A 20,859-nucleotide genomic window follows, 5' to 3' on the forward strand; every position below is an offset into this window, starting at 1 on the left:
TACCTCTGTGCTTTGGAGAACAGTGGTTTTCAGTTTTCCTTCTCTACCTCCCCCACCTCCCCTAACAGAAATCTATACCCCATGCGTGCATGCACACGCCTAATATATACTGCACAGTCCCATTTTTAACAGTAGCTCATTTAGGCAATGATTTGCATCTGCAGCGAAGAGATAGCATATCAGATAATAGGGGTAAGGTAATTACCATATTCTCCCTGGAAGAATCACTGCCTCATAGATGAATAACAAAGCTATTTATGTGACTTCTAAGCAAATTACCTAGTCTCCATACTTTAGCTGCAGATTGTAAGACATTTAGTAAAATAAGCAGATATCCTTTTAAATTTTTCTTCCTTTAAAAAATAGGAGTAAATAGTAGAATTGCCTTCTGGGAGTTTAGGAGTAGAAATCCTGGCAGATAAAATTACCTGTTTTCACTTTTCTCCAGCACTGCTCTTCGGAAGTAAATACGCGTTAATCAAGAGCTGGGTGTTTTTAGGAAAGTTAGGGTAAAAAAGAAATACTTAGTTTCTTAAGACATTGATTAATTATATGTTAAATTCTGCCAGGGGAGTTGGGTGTTTTTGATATTTTCTGTGCCATCTGCCCTCCAGAGACCGCTGTACTTGGAAAATCTTTACTTTATACTGGTGGTGGTTGTGTGAGCCTGAGAAGATATCTGGTTGTGTTATGTTCTCCCACAACCTGGAAAAATTCTGGGACAAGTTGTTCCATTGGGAGCTTGGTTGTTGGTATTATGTATGATGTTTATTATGGAGAAATGCAGGCCTTTTTAAATGGCAGTATTAACTTCTGTTTATTCTTAGGTATTCTGTGTATGCACTTGTCCTATAGATGGGCTAACTAACTGTGAAATCCATGGTATTTAGATAAGCTAAATACCCCTACATGGATGCAGTTGTACTTACTTTTGCTGATGTAACTGAAAGATTTGCTTTAGTAAAGTGCATCAGTTTGAGTTTTGTAATTGGACATTATTGAGATGAAATTGGTATTGATTTTTTTATTTTCCTCCCTAGAACAAACAGGTAATATTCAGTTCAATTAGGTCCCAAAGTGGCAGGTTCTTTGAATTCCTACCAAATCCATTAGGTCACTAATTTTTCTTTTATTTGAATTTGTTTTGGTCACAACCTTTTGAAGATATGAAGATCTTTTTCTTAAAGGAAGGCTTGCCCTTTTTTCAAGTGTTCTAAAAGAGGCAATAATCAGTGGGGCTTATTGGACTATCCTTTAAAAGAGCACTTGTATTATTTTCTTGATCCTTTAGTATGATCTTTAAATGTTCAAAAGTAAACTAGTACTGAGTAAGTTGAATGAAGTTAGACTTAGAATTAAAAGTTCTGTGCATACTTCCTAACTTCAAAAATAAGCCCTTCAGCAACTTTATTTGGAAATAGTGGGTAGGAGGGTGCATTACGTCAGTTCGACAGGAATGGCACATTTTTTAGATTAAATATTAATTACCTGTGGTCTTAAACATTAGTTACTGCAGATTTTAAAAATCTGAATGTTTAGTTGAGGGATGTGAAATGAAGATACAGTGAGGCATAAAAAAGGAATTGATGGGAATTCTTGTTCTTGGGATTTTTCTTATAGCTTTTGATATAAATATGCTACTAACTTTTCTTAAGAAGTAAGACTGTTAATCTTTGTGGTTTTGGGGGGAATATTGTACCATGACATAGCAGTACCAGTATTTAAGTTAAGAGGTAGGTCGTCTTCTCCTATTTATCTCAAGTGACACTTGAATTAAAACTTTAAAGTGATAATTTTTTAATTGATTATGAAAAACTTAAGTATATATAAGTATATAAATATATTTATGTATATTTAAAAATGGAGCCAAATAGTACAGTGAACCCCAATGTGCCCATCATCCAGCTTGAACATTTAGAAAACATTGTCATTCTTATTTCATCTACCCACCTCCACACTCTTAGGAGTTTTTAAAAGCAAATTCCAGGTATCAGCATTTTACTCATTGATACTTTGAGTATGTTAGGGTGATGGCTTTTAATGCACATACCCAAGACGTATAACCATTGCCACCTTCAAAGTAATTACTCAGAATGCTTAGTTAGTAGAACTCTTTGATTTGTTGTCAAAGGCTTAGAATACTAGATCCTAACTTTCTGAGGTGATATCTTTAGTTTTGAAATGGTCTAAAGTCATTTGAATCCAAGAAGTAACATTGATTGGTGTGAGTTGTGTGGTTAATGTGTTAATTTAAACCAGTTAATTTATCTTGCCTGGCTAATACTGCACTAAAGGATATTAAGCATTCAAAATGCTGACATTTTGGAGTATTCATTAAATAATTTGATTTGATAAAATTTACCCAGCACATAGAGACGCAGGGGAGATAAATAGTGTAAGATTTAATTTTTGATGGTTGGGGTGAGTCAAAATGAAAGCTGTCTAGTATAAAATATTCCTAAGGCAGCTCTAGGCTATTGCATGAAATTTTAAAAAATTGTTTATGTATTACCTCCACAGGTGGCAGGTTATTGGCATAAGTGGTTTGATCCACTCGAGTTGGGTCCTGGATTGAAAGAAATTTTTAACTCACTGGGTGGTTCTAATTGCCGACTAGGATTGGGACTCTAGGTCTATAGAGAACTTTCCTCAGCTTAATTCTTTTTTTTTTCTTTTCTGTCACAGTTTTCTGTACTTCTAAGGAGTTGTGCAATAATTTGTTTTCCTCTTAATGTTGTACCTACCATAGGCCTAGTTGTGGAAGACTTGCTTTCACAGGATGAGTCTTTTCCTTTAAAGAACTTCAGTAGAGGAGAAAACAATAAACAAGTTTTAAGGCAAGGATTTTAAATGTCATAAGAAGGATAAAAATAAGAGATTTTAGTTGGGGGAGAGAGAGTTTCTTACTGGAGTAAAGGTAGGAGGAGCAAATGCAGGGTATGTTTTCCTGGAGGCAGTGGCATTTAAACTGGATTTTGATGGATGGGGTAAGATTTTTGACTTAATGAAAATACAGAGAACAGAAAGATAAAGAACAGAAAAGTTGGAAAACAAGTAAGGTAGGAAGATATCCATTTTGGATGTGGTGAGGGGATATAAAAGAGAAGGAAGGTAAATTGCCAGATCATGGAGGTTTTTAATTTCCATCTGGAGGCAGGGGGAGCCACTGAATATCAGGGAGATAGGCAAGTAGAATGAAGTAATTTAAACTGACAAAAGACAGGGGTTTTAATGCTATTCCTAATTCCTATGTACTTGGGCAAATCATTTATCATTTTTAGGCCTGGGTTTTCTAATTTTATAAAATAAGTATATCAGCCTTTGTTTTGTGTTACCAGATTGTACTCAACTGCTGTAAAAACTGGGTTGGTATTAAACAATTGACTTGTAGATCTCTGTTCGGGTAGATTAATGTGGCACCAATTTGTAGAGTAGATTAGAAGCCATTTTTCTGGTGACTAGAAGTAAAAGATTAGTCAGACTCTTGGAATAGTCCCGGCAGAGAAGTAACAAAGATTTCCCCTTTGTATTTGCAGTCATGTGAATGTATTATTCATCCAAAAATGAACAAACATTTATTTTTTTAAAGTTTTTAGATTGGGTAAGGGCAAGAGGGAACTGATAAATATTTCTACATCTGCAGGATAATGGGAAACAGGATTTTAAAAAAATTTTTATGTATTTTTTATACAGTAGGTTCTTATTATTTTATACATATTAGTGTATATATGTCAATCCCAATCTCCCAAGGGAAACAGGATATTGAGGAGGCAAGTTATGGTTAATTAAATTGATCCATAAAACTGATGGGAACTATACATACAGTTTATATATTTGTTCACAAAAAGATCTGAATATTAAATTTTCTCCCGTTAACACAGTGCTTAATAAGCCTTTTCACTGTATTGCATTTGCTCCATAATTGTGCCATCAAAGCTATCTTTCTAATAATCTTATTAATAGGTACCTGCAGATTTGAGTTTGGTTTCAGTCCTAGCTGAATATCCTATTGGGAAGAGTCCTTTTTTCCCCTCTCTGTAATATGGAACATATAGGAATGTATGTGACAAGTAATTCTTAATAATTGTGTGAGATCCTTTTTTCCCAGTGACTTTCCATTTTAACATCCATACTGGGTACTTGATTTCTCATTAATTCTGCTTTATGAGTACAGTAATTTGCTACTAATCTGGAAGGTAACTTGTAAGGAATTTAATAGAAGCTAAAATTTAACCCCTAGATTTCATTAGCTGAAGTCCTGAGGGAAGTAATCACCCATGCTATAAAAACAGAAATTGTCTATTACTTTCATAGTAGTGGCAGTTTCATTGTAAGCAACTTGAATTTTATATTTAACCTTTAAAAGTAATCTGGAATAGAATAAGTGCTCCAAGTTTCGATTGTGTGTATTTAGAGGTTGTCCAGACAATTCTGTTGTCTGTTGGTGTTGCTCCAAATTGGGAATGTAGGATTGAGATTGATACACTGAAGAGTTCATTAAGCATCTACTGAAAAGGTGGTGACTTAACAACTACCTTAATCAACTTTACTTGAAAATGTACAGTATTTCTTTATGGGTATAGTCAAAATGAAAAGAAAAAGAAAAGGGTGGGGAGAAATTTCTGACAAGCAAAAGAATAGGTAGGTAGGTACAGTGACTGGTTGAGAAGGAGGAAGTCAGGATAGCAAAACACAGTGTTGGGATAGCCAGAAATCATCAAAGGACAGGTAAATCTAAACTAGAGAAAAAGCAGAATTTAAATTTATGCCACCACCCTTGCAGAATTTTACAGAAATTGATCTAAAATGTCTTAATAAGGGGTTGGAAGGCATGATTACTGATAAATTGATCTGGGGGTTCTCATTTGTGGGAATCAGCTTGTTTTGCCTTATATATGATTTCTTTTTGTGGGGAGCCATTACGTGCTTCTTAAAATGTTTATAAATGATTTTTTTAAAATGTTCTATTAAACTGGGACAGTAGTATCTTTCAGTTTTAAAGGCAAACAGTTAAGCTTTTAGTTAGCTTTAACCCTCTTCAGTCTTTTTCTTTGAAGGATTTTAGAATTAGAAGATTAATCTATTTGGTTGAACCACATGAAATGGCTGTTTTTGTAGGTCAAAACAGGTTGAATAATAGCAGTTTCAAATGGGTCTACCTAAAACTACTTTTCTATATTATTACTTCCTTGACTGATGTATGAGTAGTATTCCGTTCAAATCAATATTTATTTACTATGTCAAGCACTGTGTGTGGTGATAAGCAGATGAAAAGAGAGGGTTCATGTTATTAAGGAACTCAGTCTGATGGGGAAACATATGGAAAGAAATTACTAGTGTCATTCCTCTATAGAAAAATGCATTTAGAATATAGAGAAACTGCTAAGGTGAATGGGTGGGGTCAGGGGATGAGGGTAGTCAGGATTCAAAAAAGAAGTGAACGTTGGCTTATTTATTTGTAGAAGGAGAGTCAGAATATTTTAGGTGGAAGTGAAATAGTGTTTGAAGATTGCCAGTTATTCAGTTTGTTTCAAGGAAGGTGAATGGTGCAAGTTAAATCTTTAACTTAGTCATTGAATTTATTAATGTATCAGCCACTGTGTCAAATGCTAGAAATTTATTTATTTCATTTCTTATTTTTGGCTGCTTTGGGTCTTTGTTGCTGCGTGCGGGCTTTCTCTAGTTGCAGAGAGCAGGGGCTTCTCTTTGTCGCAGTGCGCGGGCTTCTCATTACAGTGGCTTCTCTTGTTGCGGAGCACTAGCTCTAGGTGCAGGCTTCAGTAGTTGTGGCTCGCGGGCTCTATAGCGCGGGGTCAGTAGTTGTGGCACATGGGCTTAGTTGCTCCGTGGCATGTGGGATCTTCCCGGACCAGGGCTTGAACCTGCGTCCCCTGCATTGGCAGGCAGAGTCTGAACCACTGCGTCACCAAGGACGCCCTACAAATAAATTTTATATGAGACATACACAGAACCAGTCTCCATGTAGGCAAGTGGGAATCCATTGAAATGTTTTGAGCAGTGTGGTCACTTTCAGATTTATATTTTTAAAGGAAGAGAATTATAACCATGGTGTAGAAAATAGAAAGTGAGGCTCAGTTAACTGCATAAGAGAGCAGTTAAAAGACAATTTCAGAAATGTGCATAGGATACCACTGCTTGAACCAGGGCAGTGGCACTGGGCTAGAGAAAAGGGGATAGGTAACTAGAAAGTTACAAATGTCTTAACCTTGGGTAAGAGTTGCAGTAGTTGAACACTCCCTCCCTGAATTCTCTAGTTTCCATTTCCTTAACTCTACCCACTCTTCCTACTTCCTGTATGTTTGATATAACCTTCCTGGTATCATTCTCTTTTTCTCAAATGTTGGTGCTCCTTCAGTCCCCTTTTCATGCTTTTGAACTCCTGGGTAATCTCATTTAATTCTGTTGCTGTGAATTAAGCTTAAGACTTCTTCAGCTGCTTTTATGCTGAGTTCAGACCACGTATATTCAATTCAACATCACACCAATTCTGTGTTTGTAAAACTGAATTCATTTTTTTCCTAAAACCTGCTCTTTCTTTCTTGCCTTCCCTCTCAGGGAATTAACATACAATACAAATACAGCCCTTATCGTTAGGTTTATATGGATCCTCTCTAACATCCCCATTCTTTTCTATCTCTAATACAACTGTCCTAAATTCTTTACTTCTGCAGTAACATTTACTGGGCTCTTTTTCTGTATTGTCATTTCATCCATTCTCTTCAGCTGCCTTGAGGAATCATTCCTAATATTTAGTTAATAACCTCATATTTCTTCAGTAGGTTCCCTTCACCGATGTAATTAAATAACAAACTTTTCTTTATGAATGCTTTGTGCTCTTCCCCCAAAATAGCAAAAAGGCATTTTTCTTTGTCTAAATCTTTCCTTCTTGATGACTTTCAGCTTTGTTCCCTGAATAGTGTTGTTGTCTAAATCTTTTCCTCTTAGTGACTTACTAAATTACCTGTGACTGCTAAAGCCTGGGTCAGGAAACTTGTTTTATAAAGGACCAGATAGTAAATATTTTAGGCTTTGTGAGCCAGTCTCTGTTGTTATTGGTTCAGCCTTGTACACAAAAGCGGTGGGCGTGGCTCTGTTCCAGTAAAACTTTATTTGCAAAAACAAGTGGTATGTAGAACCCAGTTGGCTGACGGCTTTAAATTAGCACACCTTGTTTAAAATACCATCAAGCTTTGTTTGTGCTGATGTTTCTTCTACCTAGAAAAGCTACCTACCTACTCTACTAAGCTCACAGAGGCAGAGCATTTCCTTCTGTTTTTGTATCTATATCCCTATCCCCTAAGTAGTGCTTTTTAATCCACTTGGAATTAAGAACTTGTAGGTAATTGGGCATTTACTACAGGAAGCCTTGAGATAGGGAACTACATAGAAGGTAGTCTGCTTTAGAAAATTGAATGTTACATTTTATTCATTTGAGTGGCATTACTAAATATTTGAATTTTTAAAATTTTGATACAGTAAAATTTCAAATTTGGGTGGTGGTAGTTTAAATGATAGAATCATGACAAAATTGCCTACCAAGTTTGGCCCTGTGGCTGTTTCTCAATAACCGTTTACATAATTGGATGATGTGATTCCTGTTTTAAAAGAACTGGGAAGTTAGACGTGTGTGTGTGTGAGTGCATGTGTGTAGAAGAGGGCAGTGTTAAAAGTAAAAAGATTAATGTTATGCTATGTTATGATTCTGTATAGTTGAAGGTGCCTTCTGTAGGCTTCTTTATACTTGTTCAGCTTCTCTTGTTATAAAGTTAAACAGAAACTCATTTCATATTTAATGTCTGAATCCAGACTTTTGTAACCTGAAAGAGGGCAAAATGTCATTCAGTTCTTTCCCATGTATTCTCTGCCACTAGCTTCTTGTTAGTCTTTTTAGAGTGGTTGAAGCATGGCATATAATCCTGCAAACAATATTTGATTTATTTCCCCTTCTTTTTCATCTTAACTTGGAGTTTCATGGAAACATTAAATTCTAGTCAAGGAGATCAAGTTGCTACTAGTTATAGAAGTAATTGATATTAAATAGCAGGAAGGGGAATTGCATTCATTTCTCAGTACAACACTGCAGATAATGCTGATTTCCTGGCTGGAAGCTAGGCTGGCCCATGACTAATTTTTTAGCTAAGTCAGCATCCCTTTTCCCTCCTCAGGAGTCATAGTCAAATTCACTACTCCAGAGCCCATATATGAGGGTAATAAAATTTTCTTGCCAGAAATAATTTAAAATTATTAGAGTAGAATGTAAAACTGAACGTCCTAGTTGAAGCTAAGGAAATGTCTTCAATCCACTAAAGAAATGGGATGTTTGCAAATAGTTACTTTTGTCTTTATTCTAAATGTGTATGTTTACTCAGCTTTAGAAGTACAATAGTATGCTGCTACTGTGACTCTTGAATGTAGTGCCCTTCTCCCGCCGCCCCCCCCCCCACCAAAAACAGGGTGGGGCAGCGGCAGGTTGAGGTTTTCAGCTGGGAAGAGAAAGGAAAATGTTATAGCATAGGCGGGCTATAACAATGAAAAGTTCTATTGTTCTTTTCTTTTCTCAACATACAACTAAATATAGATGTATCTTTGCATTAAGCAGACTTTAAATAATGAGCATCAAGTAATCTGTGTATACACAACTCAGGAATTTATCTGTTGCAAAATGGGAGATTTCTGTACTTTAAAAGGGGGAAAGGTGGTTGGATTAATTTTTTCTGTAGTGAGGTCAACCAAAGGAAGGCTTATCTTCGGACTTCTTAAAGTAAGCCATTCTGAGATCCATAAGTTTGTAGATAACAGCTCTAATGACTATTGCAGCTACTCCTAATTGCCTGAAACTAGTGGGATTAGAAATTATATTGAAGTGATAGATACATGAGTGCCATGACTAGAATTCCTTTCCTGATATATCTTCTTTTTTTTCCCAGATTAGACTGGTTGCAATTCTCTCTCCTTAGACCTCCTAGGAGATGGGAATTTTCCTGGCAATCTTTAGATGGGCATCTGCTCAGCAATTTAAAGGCCATAGCATCCATCTAAGCTCTTGGACCAAGTGGCAACCAGTGCATTATTCCCAGTCTTTGTTTAGTCAGGGAATTGCTGTGATACCTTGAATGGGATTTTATCTGGGTAATTCTTTGATCATTTTGAATAATTAACCCATTACTCCAAACATCCAATTTTGACAAATTTTCAAAAAATCTTAGCAGGTTTTTTAGAAGTGAGTTTGATGGGGTGGGGGCAGGGAGAATGTGATTCTACCATTCCCTGACCCCATCCGTTCACATAAAACAAAAAGTAATAATTTTAGATCTAGACGACACTTACTTCCTTTTAGTCCTGGGGAGCTATTATATTGTACCTTAACTATAACCCATGTTCAGATGTATCTGATCTTAATGAGCTCCAGTTTTATTTTTCCTTAACTATAATTGGTTGCTGATAAATTATAGAATACAATTACAGACAGTCCAGTTATACAGAATAAAAATCACCCTTTTGTCTTTTCAAAATGGTAGTTATAGGGCCGTGGAAGAGCACTTATTCTCAGTGTTAGTTATAGGTCATTCCCATTACTAAGTAGTTTTTGTTTACATTAATCTCCTTTCAAGGAACAGTTCTTAGGTTCTTGTGGTGTAATAGTCGTCTACTGTCTTATTCCTCAAGGCTTCAAATATCCCTTCTGTGAAGCTTTTTCTTATGCTTCCAGGTAGAGTTTTTCTTGCCGTCTCTCTGTATGTCAGTACAGTTTGGTCATGTACCTACTTCCCTTATTCTAAGATACTAAAATAGGCACATGGTAAATGATCACATTTGAATGGAATTGGAACAGATAAGCGTTGTGTGTTATTAATAAATAGGTATGGATTGACATTTTGACCTTATGGGTTAAGAAGAGTAGGTTGGGTTTGTAGGAGAGAACTACTTACCTATAACACAGAGTTAAGTAAAATTTTAATAAGGCATTTTAAGTGTCAAGCTTAATTAAATTTGATGACTGCTTCATTCAAAAGACGTCGGCACCTTGTTGAAGGATGCTGGGTTGACAAAAAATACTTGGTGTTTTTTAATAACAATGAGCTATTACAAAAAAACATTTTATCTGTAGCATGCATGTGCATATCTTTACTGTTTGTGCAGACAGATTGTTCTCTTGGCAATTTGATTTCAGGTAATAATTGATTTTCTGTAATCAACATTTAAGGCCATCTCAATGACACGCTCAAGAATTAAAGGAAAATACGAATATTTTGTCTGGGTTTCATAGAACCCAGCCCTACCTCCAGCCCAGCAATAATCCGTCTAGGTTTTTTAGGTTTAAAGTGAAAAGCATAGCTTTAAACTTTGCTCTACAAAACTTGGTGTATAAAAGTAATCCTTTTTTTCCTTCTTTGCAGAAATGGAATCTGTTTGGAATTTGCAGAAGCAAGGTAAGAATGGTTAGGTTACCTAAAATGTCCTTATGGCCAGTCTTTATCTGTATTTGTGTGATAGACAAAGGGTAGCCTAAGAACTGAAATTCATAGTTCATAAAAATATTAGCTGTTTTAAAAACGTTATTTGGGCTGTATATTCTCTGCAAAGAAGGTTAGAAATCTACAGAATAGCAGATTAGCTTCCTTCACTCCCGTAAACAAGATGTGAGTAGCAGGAGGGCAGAGGGACTGGATAATCCACATCTGGATAATTTGGAATTTTCAAAAAACTGAAAATTGCTTATCTTAATTATTGAGTGCTTTATTTCCAAATACAATAAAATATGTTAGTTGTGGGATACCTGAAATAAAGTGAGTATTGGTTTGGAGAGTCAGTCACTAATAATAGATTTTGGCTTTCAGAGCCCTGTAAGCCCACTTACAGGGCTGGATCCCACTTGCCATGCACCTTGCTAGTTAAAATAAGTGAATTTCAGATGAATGTGAAAGTCCTAGAATTTCAGAACTTGAAGGCATTAGAAATTCTGTTTTCTTACTACAAATTAGGAAACTGAGGCACAGAGGGGTTACTATATAAACTAGAAAGTGTCCGGACTAGAAAGTAAGATTCCCCGATTTTCCAGCATTGCTTCTTCTTCCATCCTCTCTCTTATTCTTAGGCCAGGTCTTTTTTGTCTAACACAGCCATGACCTGAAAATAACTAGCAAGCTCTTAAATTATTTTGAATTGCTTTCTGTGTACCTCCTTATTCAAACACACATTTAAAACATAGACTAGAAAATATACCCTGCAGAAGTAGACCTACCTGTTTTTTACTCTAAAATGGTTATTAACTATTAAGAATTGAGCGTTGCCTTCCTGGCAAGCTGCTAATGGATGTCCCTTGGAGTTCTAGAAAGGATATTGTTTCTGGACTAAGTTAGATTGATTCTTAGCCTCAGGTGAGCTTGAATTCTTCGATATTATTTTCAGGCCTTTATACTTTTCTATTAGGTTGACAAGTTTTATTTTCATTAAAGCATGTGTACTTCAAAAAGTTCTTAGGGTAGATAGACATAGTATGTAATAAAAACATTGCTCTCCAGAAGAGGGGGGCATACAGATAAATAATGGGAATTTAAAATAACACTGGAGTCTTTGCCCAGACACATTCTGACTGTTTTATACTTCAACCTAGGATATCCACAGGTTTTTGCTGTTGCTGAGAATCAAGTCTGGTGGTGCTATGGGAAATTAGAGGGAAGAAATAAGTAATAATTAGGACGGAACTGGTAGTTTTGCTTTAATTTAACCTGAAATTTTTGGTGCTAGGTGTTTCTTGAACAGTTCCTTAATAGACAATCCACATTTCTTAAATAAATTTTGACTTCATTTTGCTGAGAAGAACAAAAGAAAATAAATCTAAGTGTTTACTTTAGTATTGGATTATTGATGACTTAACCTTTGTCTGCTTTTTTCAAATGTGCTACTTTTATAATCAGGAGAAGCACATTGTCCTGGTTAATTGAACTCAACCCTCTTAACCTGTAGGCGTTGAGGCCCCTCACTGGCTCGAGGACCTTTATGCTGGGAATCCATTGAGGCGGATTTATTTGAGAAAAAGTGAATCACACATGTGTTGATACAAAGAGGAAATGGCCTTTAAATTGTGTTTTCATAAAAGGAGTTTACATGATGATGGTTATTTGGGATTTGTTTTTTGAACATGGGCATTTGGGGATTTCAGACTTCGTTTTTATTTATGTGTTTATTTTTTAAACTTCCCTCCAGATCCCAAAAGGATAATCACTTACAATGAAGCCATGGATAGTCCAGATCAATGAAGGACCAGACTGCCTATTTGTAACCTTTCTGCAGCATTAGAGCCACCGTTCATGGGGGACACAAGGCTTTTATGCTCCTAGATCTTCAACGCAGCAGAGGAACCATAAGTAGAATCACAGGATAATATATACAAATATATATATATACACATATATATATATAGTTATTTAAAAAAAGGCACCTGAAAGTAATTAGACTTCTTAAGGAATCAAATTTATTTCAAGAGACTACACATGGTTATTTAATCTCTGGTACTGAATAGTTTTTTTTCTTTTTTCTTTTGTTAGTTTTCGTTTTTAAGTGTGAATGCAAGTGATTAATGAATATGGACTTATTAACAAGCGTGGTTCTAAAGTTCCTGCTGTCATCAACTTGGGCAACAAATGACCCACTGGAAAGGCAAATCCACTTAAAAGATCTCTGTATCTTGTTCTGTGACTAAAGTGATACACTAATCACGGGGAACCCAGAATGATTCAACATTTTTCCCCACTCCTCCCTTGATCTTTTGGTTATACTATGAGCCCTGCGAGAATGCTGGATAAAATGCCTTGAAGTTTGCAGGGGTGTATTTTTTTAGAGAATATGATTTGCATGTCTTGCCAGGAGTTAAGCAACCTCTGTGGGGTGTTGGGGAAATATTTTCTTTCTTTCCTTTTATTTTTTTGTGGGGTGGGGATAGGGGAGGGCATTGAAGTTCTACAGTTCTGGAATAGTTGGTGGTACATAGTTCACTTGGCTTTGGTTACATATTGGACTTTAATAAGTAAAGAATCCATGAGTGTCATTTAAAGAAAAGTTACAGAACAAACAATTGGCTTTAGATATTTAATATGGAAAAATACTCCTGTGCCCATATTTTAATGTAATTGTGTAAGTGGGAGCAAAAATATATTCTGCTTTTCAACTGTAGGTGCTCCGGACTTGCTCTCTGTCACTAACACTAAATGTGCTGTTTTTCTTGTTTTTCATCAAACATCTGAAGAGAAGCTTCTGTACCTTTCTGTAAATTCTCTTTTAATTTCTCAGAAATAATCTAAAGGGGGAAGAAAAAAGTCCATGAAAACTATGAAACTTCATGTTTTTAGCCAGTGAGGAGGTAATAAACCCTGCCTATAGAAGGTGTGTTTCCATTCAGACTATACTTCTGAGCTTATTAGCTTCTGATTATATCTTAATAAATATATTTTAATACTAGAGCAAATGGGTTTTTTAAAGAAAATAATGTGAAATTCTGGAAATTTTCTTTTGGGCAGAGAAGAGCATTAGCCCTGTCTTATCATCACATTACCATCCTGTTGCACTGCAGCTTGTATATAGCATGCTAAAATAAATTTTTTTGTGTGTGCAGAAACTAAGGGTCCAATTTAAGATTGGGTGGTGTTAGTGGCGTAAAAACAAGTTCTCTGGCCTGACATAGCATTGCGTCACACACACATAGAAATTAGTATATCCATGTATGTCAAATACAGGTTAAAATAGCAGGGCATTTATATAGAGAGATGTAGTCTTCTAATAAAAGTAGACTGGATCCCCAGGGGTATTTGGGGAGAAAGTAACTACTTTTGCTCAACCCTTTTGCTTAAGAAATGTCCAGTTTTGAGCGACTGTAGTATGGATGAGTTTTCTTGTTTTGTTGATTATTTGAGGCTTTTAACAAGTAGTTTGTGAAAGAAGCTGTTGGACTCAGCATAGAGTAGAGAAAATATCTTTATAGTCTGGATTTCTGCCCTGCTTAGATTTTAAAAGTATAAGCATGGATTGCCAATTCCACTTGATGTAAACAAAACTTTTATACATAATATATATATATAATAACTTATTGTATCAGTCCAGGTTCAGAAACTTGTGGTAGGCCAGTTCCAGATAGTTTCATTTCCCCTGTAAACTGTATCACTTTTACAGATATTGTAATTTTCAAATGTATAATATGTTTACAGATGTGCCCTGCATTTAGTCTGCCTTGTTCTATTTTGATTTTTGTTGAGTCTCCTGCCTGCTTGCCAAAAGCTAGGATGCTTCAGGCCCATGTACAATTGAAAGCAGAGGCATCCTTGAGCTTTAAAGCATTGAACAAACTGGAAAATGCATCATACCACATACTGAAGTGAAAGAAGTCTGTGTTTTTGTGTTTTTTTTTAAATAAAAATTTTCAAAAGGTTAAAAAAAAAGATACAAGGTTGATTAAAGGAAAAAAAAAAGGCTCCAGTTTGTTTTACAGGTTTTAAAGTTCTGCTGTGTGTTCAATTGCCTTGTGTAACCACTTGTCGCCTTAGGGCCAGATTCTCTCCCTCTCCCCTTGTCACCCTCCTTTTTTTAAACATCCATTTTGCTTACCTGGAATTTGAAAGCTCTTCTGTGTCACAACTCACAAGAAACTTTCTGGGTTTGTGATATACAGAGGTTGAATGAATATATATTTTAAAAGGAAAAAAAAAAAAAAGCCCGCATCTGAATTTTTAATTTAGAAGCAACACTTACTTGAAAATACCTTTTGAAAGTTGTCATTGCTTTTCTACTTCCCTTCCACATCCCTCAGGCCTCCATGTTTAGAGAAGCCAAAAAGAGAATGTACCCCATCTCTGTGTCTGTCCAAAGGTTTTTGAGTCTCACTTCTAAATGAAACAATGCAACATTTCACTTTGATTTCCCCACTGAAATTTCCTTGATTATATGGTTAGAGGTATAGAGTTAGGGATGTCTCTTAACCTTCTGGAACCCTAGTGCCCTATAATTAACTGTCAGTATTTTGGGGGCATTGGGTTAATGGACTTACTTGCCTAGGTACAAGCAGGACTTTTGAGACATGTCTCCTTTGTGCTGTTTGGTAACACTTAACTCTACTTGTCGCAATCTTTCTTAGGTCCTCACACAATTCCTTACAGAGCACTTATTAAAAAAAGAAAAATCTTAAGAGTTGATGTTTTCTGATTATTTTGTGTAAGCTTCAGCTGTGATTAATTTAGCACATTTAAATAACATTGATGTGTTATTGTTCGGTATAAAGAATTTTTCTTCAACTCAGAGTATTAGTACTGTAGCATAAACCAAATACAGTCTAGAGGGGATTTTTAACATCCCTCCATTATAAAGACTGAAAAGGTGTGTGTCTGTGTGTGTGTTTGTTGAGTGCTTGTGTGTGTGAGAGAGAGGGAGATATTAAAAATTAGTAAATGAATGTGTGTAAGACATTATATTAGTATTCAGAGAATGAACTTGTATTTATTTTGTGCCATTTGTTTTCATTACACAGAATAAAGTCAGGTGGTTTTAATCCTTAAAAGGGTAGTATTTGAAAAATGGCACTAAGAATGAAATCATGACCTATTTTTTTAATAGCTATGAAGATACTAATTAAGGGTGAAGATTTCTTTTTAAATCTGTCTTGATTGTAGGTGTCTGTGTCACATACCACTCTCTTGTAGATGTCTTGAATAATTCCCCTTCCCCACAAAAGACAGGGTGTATTTATCTTTCTCTTCATTCACCCCACTTTGCTGAACTGAAGTTAATTCCATAGCCTTCCCTCTGACTTCAGTAATAATGAGCTTTCACATACAATGTATTTACAGCATCTGTAGTCAGCCCTTCCTCCTCCTCTACTTTCTAGGAGTGGATAGACAATAACTAGGAATTTGTTAATGGCAGTTTGTTTTTCCTTAAATGGCTGGAGAGGTTTAGAATTTTGCTGTTTTCCTTAATCATCTGCTTACCCTAATCATCACAGAATCTGCAAAAACTTTATAAAGGAAAAAAAGTGCTGCATTGTTTTTTCAAATAACCGTTTCTAGGGAAAATATGACAAACCTCAATGAGTGTTGTCCACAGTACAAAATGTGTTTCTTTCACAAAACATTACATAGCAGTGGTAGTTCCGTACTTGGTTGTTAGGCTTGTTGCTAACCCAGTTGGAGGCATCTAATGGTTTATTTTTTGCTGTAAACTTTTTTAGTGAAATTGTATGTCATGTACCAAATGGCCACAGTCAAGGAAATTTAGAAGAGGACTTTGAATAAGGAGGAAGTCATTCTTTCAAGGCTTTCTTCCTCAAGTTCTAGAAATAGATTAAAAGTCTACACTTTCCAAGGATTATGAGAATAGTTATGCCACTGAGCCATATCCTCAAATAACACATGATCCCTCTTGTATACCTGTGCTAACTGTGTAAAACAGACACTATAGTGGGACAAATACATATTATGATCAGGTCTGTTAATGCTGCACCAGTTGTAGATTCTGATCAGGCAGTGTCTTTTAATAGTCCTACCCATAATTTTACTGTTGAATTTTTAAAAGAAAGGGTAGAATTTGCTCAGCTTTTTTCCCCAAAAAATGTTGATATTTGTTTAAAGGGGAGGGGCAGAGGATAAGACTAAAAGAATAATAACTGCTTTATGTTTGCAGAGATGCATTAGGTTATCATTAGTTCTTAATATTGATGTTATTTTCATTAATGTAATTAATTGACAGAGCACCAGGATTCTTTTATTTTGAGAAAGATGGGCTTCTGCTTTAAGTATCTTAAAATGTTTCTTTTTAAATATACATCAGTCTGTTCAGATGTGTGAGAACCAGGACCACCCTGGGTTGGTTTAAAGAATGATGAATCATTGGCTTCACTGAAAAGCAAAATTTCACTTCACTCAAAATTTACCGAGTTTTAAACTAAATTTCACACCATTTTGCTACTCAAGAAGGGTCTTACGAATAAATAGAGTTTTAAGTTGTCTACACGATAAAAACACTCAGTGAAGCATGAATGGTATATTGCTTTTGCATTACTGGGAGTGTCAAATAGCAGTTATGTGCTAGAAACCTATGGAACAGCCATCCTCACAAGTGGGTTTGCTGATTCAGACTTCCCTATTTATCCGTAAGATTTTGTTTATGTCCAGAGTTCTAAAGCCATTTTATAGTACTGCAGTATCCCTTTTCTGCAGCCTTATTAAAATAGTTACAGACATTTTCCAATTCAGTTTCACTTTGATTGCATATCAAAATTTTACTCTGTAGACCAACAAAACCAACTTGAGGTAAATTGCAGAGCTTTCCATAAATCCTTTTCTCCTCAGGTGCTAAACAAAGGCTCCAAAAATGGATACTGCTTTAGTAATGTCTGCTTTATTCTTAAATATTTCTTTTGCTAGGTGTAAAGATTTGGTGTTAACAAAAGTGGTTTAATATGTAAATATGAATGAATGCCTTTAGTTTACCCCTGTTTGTTTCCTTTATCCTCCGTGGAGGAGGATCCTTTCATGATACTGAATACATTTCATTAGGTATTGTTGCATTTTTAGGATGAGAATACAACTATTTTCTGTCTTGGATTAATCCTGCTGCTGCTATGAGAAACTGAAAAATCAAGAATGTGATGCACTTTTTACATTACTATATACCATACCTTTATAGGTTGCTTTGATACCTTTCCTGTAGCACAGCCACTAACAAAAGTGAATGAATTTAAAAATTCTCTTTGGGAGGGAATCAGTACAAATTATTTATGGTATTGGCCTATGAAGGACATTAACTTAGGAAAATACAAATTCTGTTAGTATTACACGTTTTGGCCTTAAAATGTCTTCTACTACTGAAAATCTTTTAAATCTTAATTTTGCTTCTGTTATTCCCTCTGCCTCAAAAAGAGGAGTTGGGAAGAATGGCTTAAAGGAAGTATCATTGGTTTGTTGCTGATCTTTTAGAAAGAAAACAATTGTCTACTATATATACTGGGAGCTTATTTTTGTTTGTATACAGAGGAGAAATAATGTTGCCCCAAGCCAATCCGATTTAGTTTAATCAAATCAATCAAAACCAGCTATTCTTCTCTAGCGTACTTTTACTTAGGAAAGATAAACTTATGCTACTTTACAAGAGGAAAAGTCGTTTCTCAAGCACGTACTCAAACTTGAAGGAGATTGAACCCAATATGATGGAGGAAAAACACCAAATGGGGTGGAAGAATATGAGAGAGAGATGTGGTCCAAAGCTATCTGATTATATTTTGATGTTGCCAATATTGCAAAGCCAAAATTTTAATTTGCTTATTTAATATATTTGTTGGCCAGAGATCTATTTTTATATCAATGTGCCTTGCATGTATATTAAAAAAAAAAATTGGAAAGGCCATGTTACAATGCCTGAGATAGTTGATGGTTCTTACCACCTCACTAATTTTTATGCAGTATGAAATGCTCATTCTATCACCCAACTGGTGCTCTCTGTTTAAAGTTACAGATCTCGTCACAAACTGGAACTATTTTATAAACTGGGAAGTGATTTGATTTACTTTTTTGGTTGTATCTTTTCCTTTTTTTTTTTTTTTTCAGTTCTTAGTCTGTTAGTGGCTGTTCTGTAGTGGGAAATAGTAAAAGGATTCTTCACTTTCTTTCCCTCCCCGCTCAGCACCTTCTTCAAGTAATGTGATGACACCATTTCTTGTGTGCTTTGAAAGAAGTTTCAGCTTGCTGTTTCCTTTAGTGTTATAAAAAGCATTGTTTGCAAAATCTAGGGAGATAATGGAGTCCACTTTCATTTGGAATTCTATGTGAGCTATGATCCAAGTTATTGGCTCTTTCCAACTTTAAAATTTTTTATTGTTAAAGCACCTTGCTTAGAAAATTTTAAATATTTATGTCTGCAACAATTGTCTCAAAATAATGAACTGTGCAATTCTGTCATTAAAAAAAAGAAAAAAAAAGATCTGAACTCTCCCTACTGTGACTTGTTAGTTTCTCTGTATTTCCTGCCAGTGTAAATGTGAAAAGCTTTGCTTGCATTACGTTTTAGAAATGCATTTTGCACACTCGAATTTTGCCGAAGCTCCATGAAAAGGTTAGATCTAAGTAGATGAATAAAGCTATGCACATGTCTTGAAAGTTTAATTTGTGTGTCATTACCAAAAGTGACCTATCCTTATTACTTTGCTGCTCTTAGCTTTACCATGTTTAGAAACATGGCTCAAAGTTAGAGTTCTGGGCTAGCTCATCAGTGGAACTAGAAGAGAGGAAAATTGGCACCTATTTTAATAACATAGGTTTAAAATGAGAGCTTGACTCATGTCTGCTAAAGGGCTTTTTTTTGAAACAGGGCAGTTTTATCAGCTTTCCAAACTGTTGGATACTCTTCAATGAAATTTTCGTTGATTTGATCAAATAGAAATGGGAAGTAATTGAAACTGAAGTGAAGGAAGGACCTTTGCCACATGGAGTTCTGTGACAATTCTATATTAAACCTCTAAACCTGGTTTAAAGGTAGGATAGCCTTTTTACCTTTGCTTTAGCATAAATTTGGTTTACTGAATGAATGACTGACTTGAGATAAGAATCATTCAATTCTTTAAAGATCAAAGCACAGGTTAAAGATGATGTGTATCTTTTTAAAACTGCCCAAGCTGATTAGAACAAGTTAGAAACTGAGCTGATTTGGTTTAATTGCTGCAGTCTGCATGTACTAAATAGCTTTACTTCACATGTATGTGTACTTAAAGGTTGTGTAGATGTACTGGCCAGGTTTTGTCAAATCATCTTCTAAAAGATTGTTTTATATTCTCTTCCGGACCTTTGTAGAAGAGGCTAATATGTTTAAGTAGAGATAATACTAATGGTATTTTCCCCTTGCTCCTAGATATAAAAGAAATATTTCTGTTTTATAGCTTTTTCCTATGTATAGAAGAATATTACTTCTCTATCATCAAGTGTGCTCTTAATGTATGTTGTTGTCTTTGAAAACACAGCAAAACCCTTCTATACCTTCACTGAAAGTGACAGTTAAAATCTAAGTCTACTAATCAAGATGTGAAAGGTGGCCCATAATGCATGGCCTTAAAAGGCATGAATGCAGGAGTATAGCATCATCTTTGATGGCTATGACTACTCCTCAGCATCTGTCAGTGGTTCACATGTTCAGTCTTAGAACATTATTGGAGGAGCAAAGTAATTTCTGTGTCTTGTGTGCATCAGCACTTAGGAGCTGAGTTACCTCTTAATCTGGGGGAGAGGACAATTAATGGGCTACAATTATGTTAGAGGATTTTTTTCCTTCCATCTCCCAATTTAAAAAATGTTTTTTCAGTGTTTGTTTTGACCAGTCCAGAATGATAGGTCTTTTCTAGATACAAGAACAGTGGCCAGAAATTTACCCTTTTGCTAAATGCTTAGGTATTTGCCATAGCTGTTTCTGATGTCATGGATTCTGAGGAAGTGTCAGTTTCATGATGATCTTCCTTTATTGGTGTCTTACTTCATGTTCAGTGTTTTAAAAATACAAATTACAAACACTCTACATCCATACCCAGATTTACTTATTTTATCAGGAAAAAAAACTTGAGAAATTTGTAGATCAAATTAAGAGACAATAAGTGTACATTGTTGAATAAAAAATTTTAAAGTTTCTGAGGTGTTTGTGTTATCATCTTTTGTGTGCTTTAATTCAAAAAAACTACTGAAAACTAAGTTAAGATCATGACATTGATAATATTTTTTTCAAAGTGTCAAATGTACAAATAATTTGTCTTAAATATAGCATGGTCATAGGTCATGGTTTTTTTTCTAATCATACAGGTTATTAAGGTACTTAAGA

General features: G+C 35.3%; 1 protein-coding gene across 1 annotated transcript in view; it reads left to right on the forward strand.

Moving 5' to 3' along the window:
• The window catches only part of NUFIP2 (nuclear FMR1 interacting protein 2), a 28,935-nt gene extending 8,263 nt beyond the window's left edge, over positions 1 to 20,672 (forward strand). Inside the window, exons 3-4 of the mRNA XM_067715578.1 lie at positions 10,419 to 10,451; positions 12,229 to 20,672. Of these exons, the coding sequence (XP_067571679.1) occupies positions 10,419 to 10,451; positions 12,229 to 12,281 (86 nt within the window). The 3' untranslated portion in view covers positions 12,282 to 20,672. The remainder of the gene's footprint in view (positions 1 to 10,418; positions 10,452 to 12,228) is intronic.
• Positions 20,673 to 20,859: the final 187 nt, after the last annotated feature.

This window comes from Pseudorca crassidens, chromosome 19, assembly GCF_039906515.1.
Source record: "Pseudorca crassidens isolate mPseCra1 chromosome 19, mPseCra1.hap1, whole genome shotgun sequence".
In the NCBI taxonomy this organism is placed as follows: Eukaryota; Metazoa; Chordata; class Mammalia; order Artiodactyla; family Delphinidae; genus Pseudorca; species Pseudorca crassidens.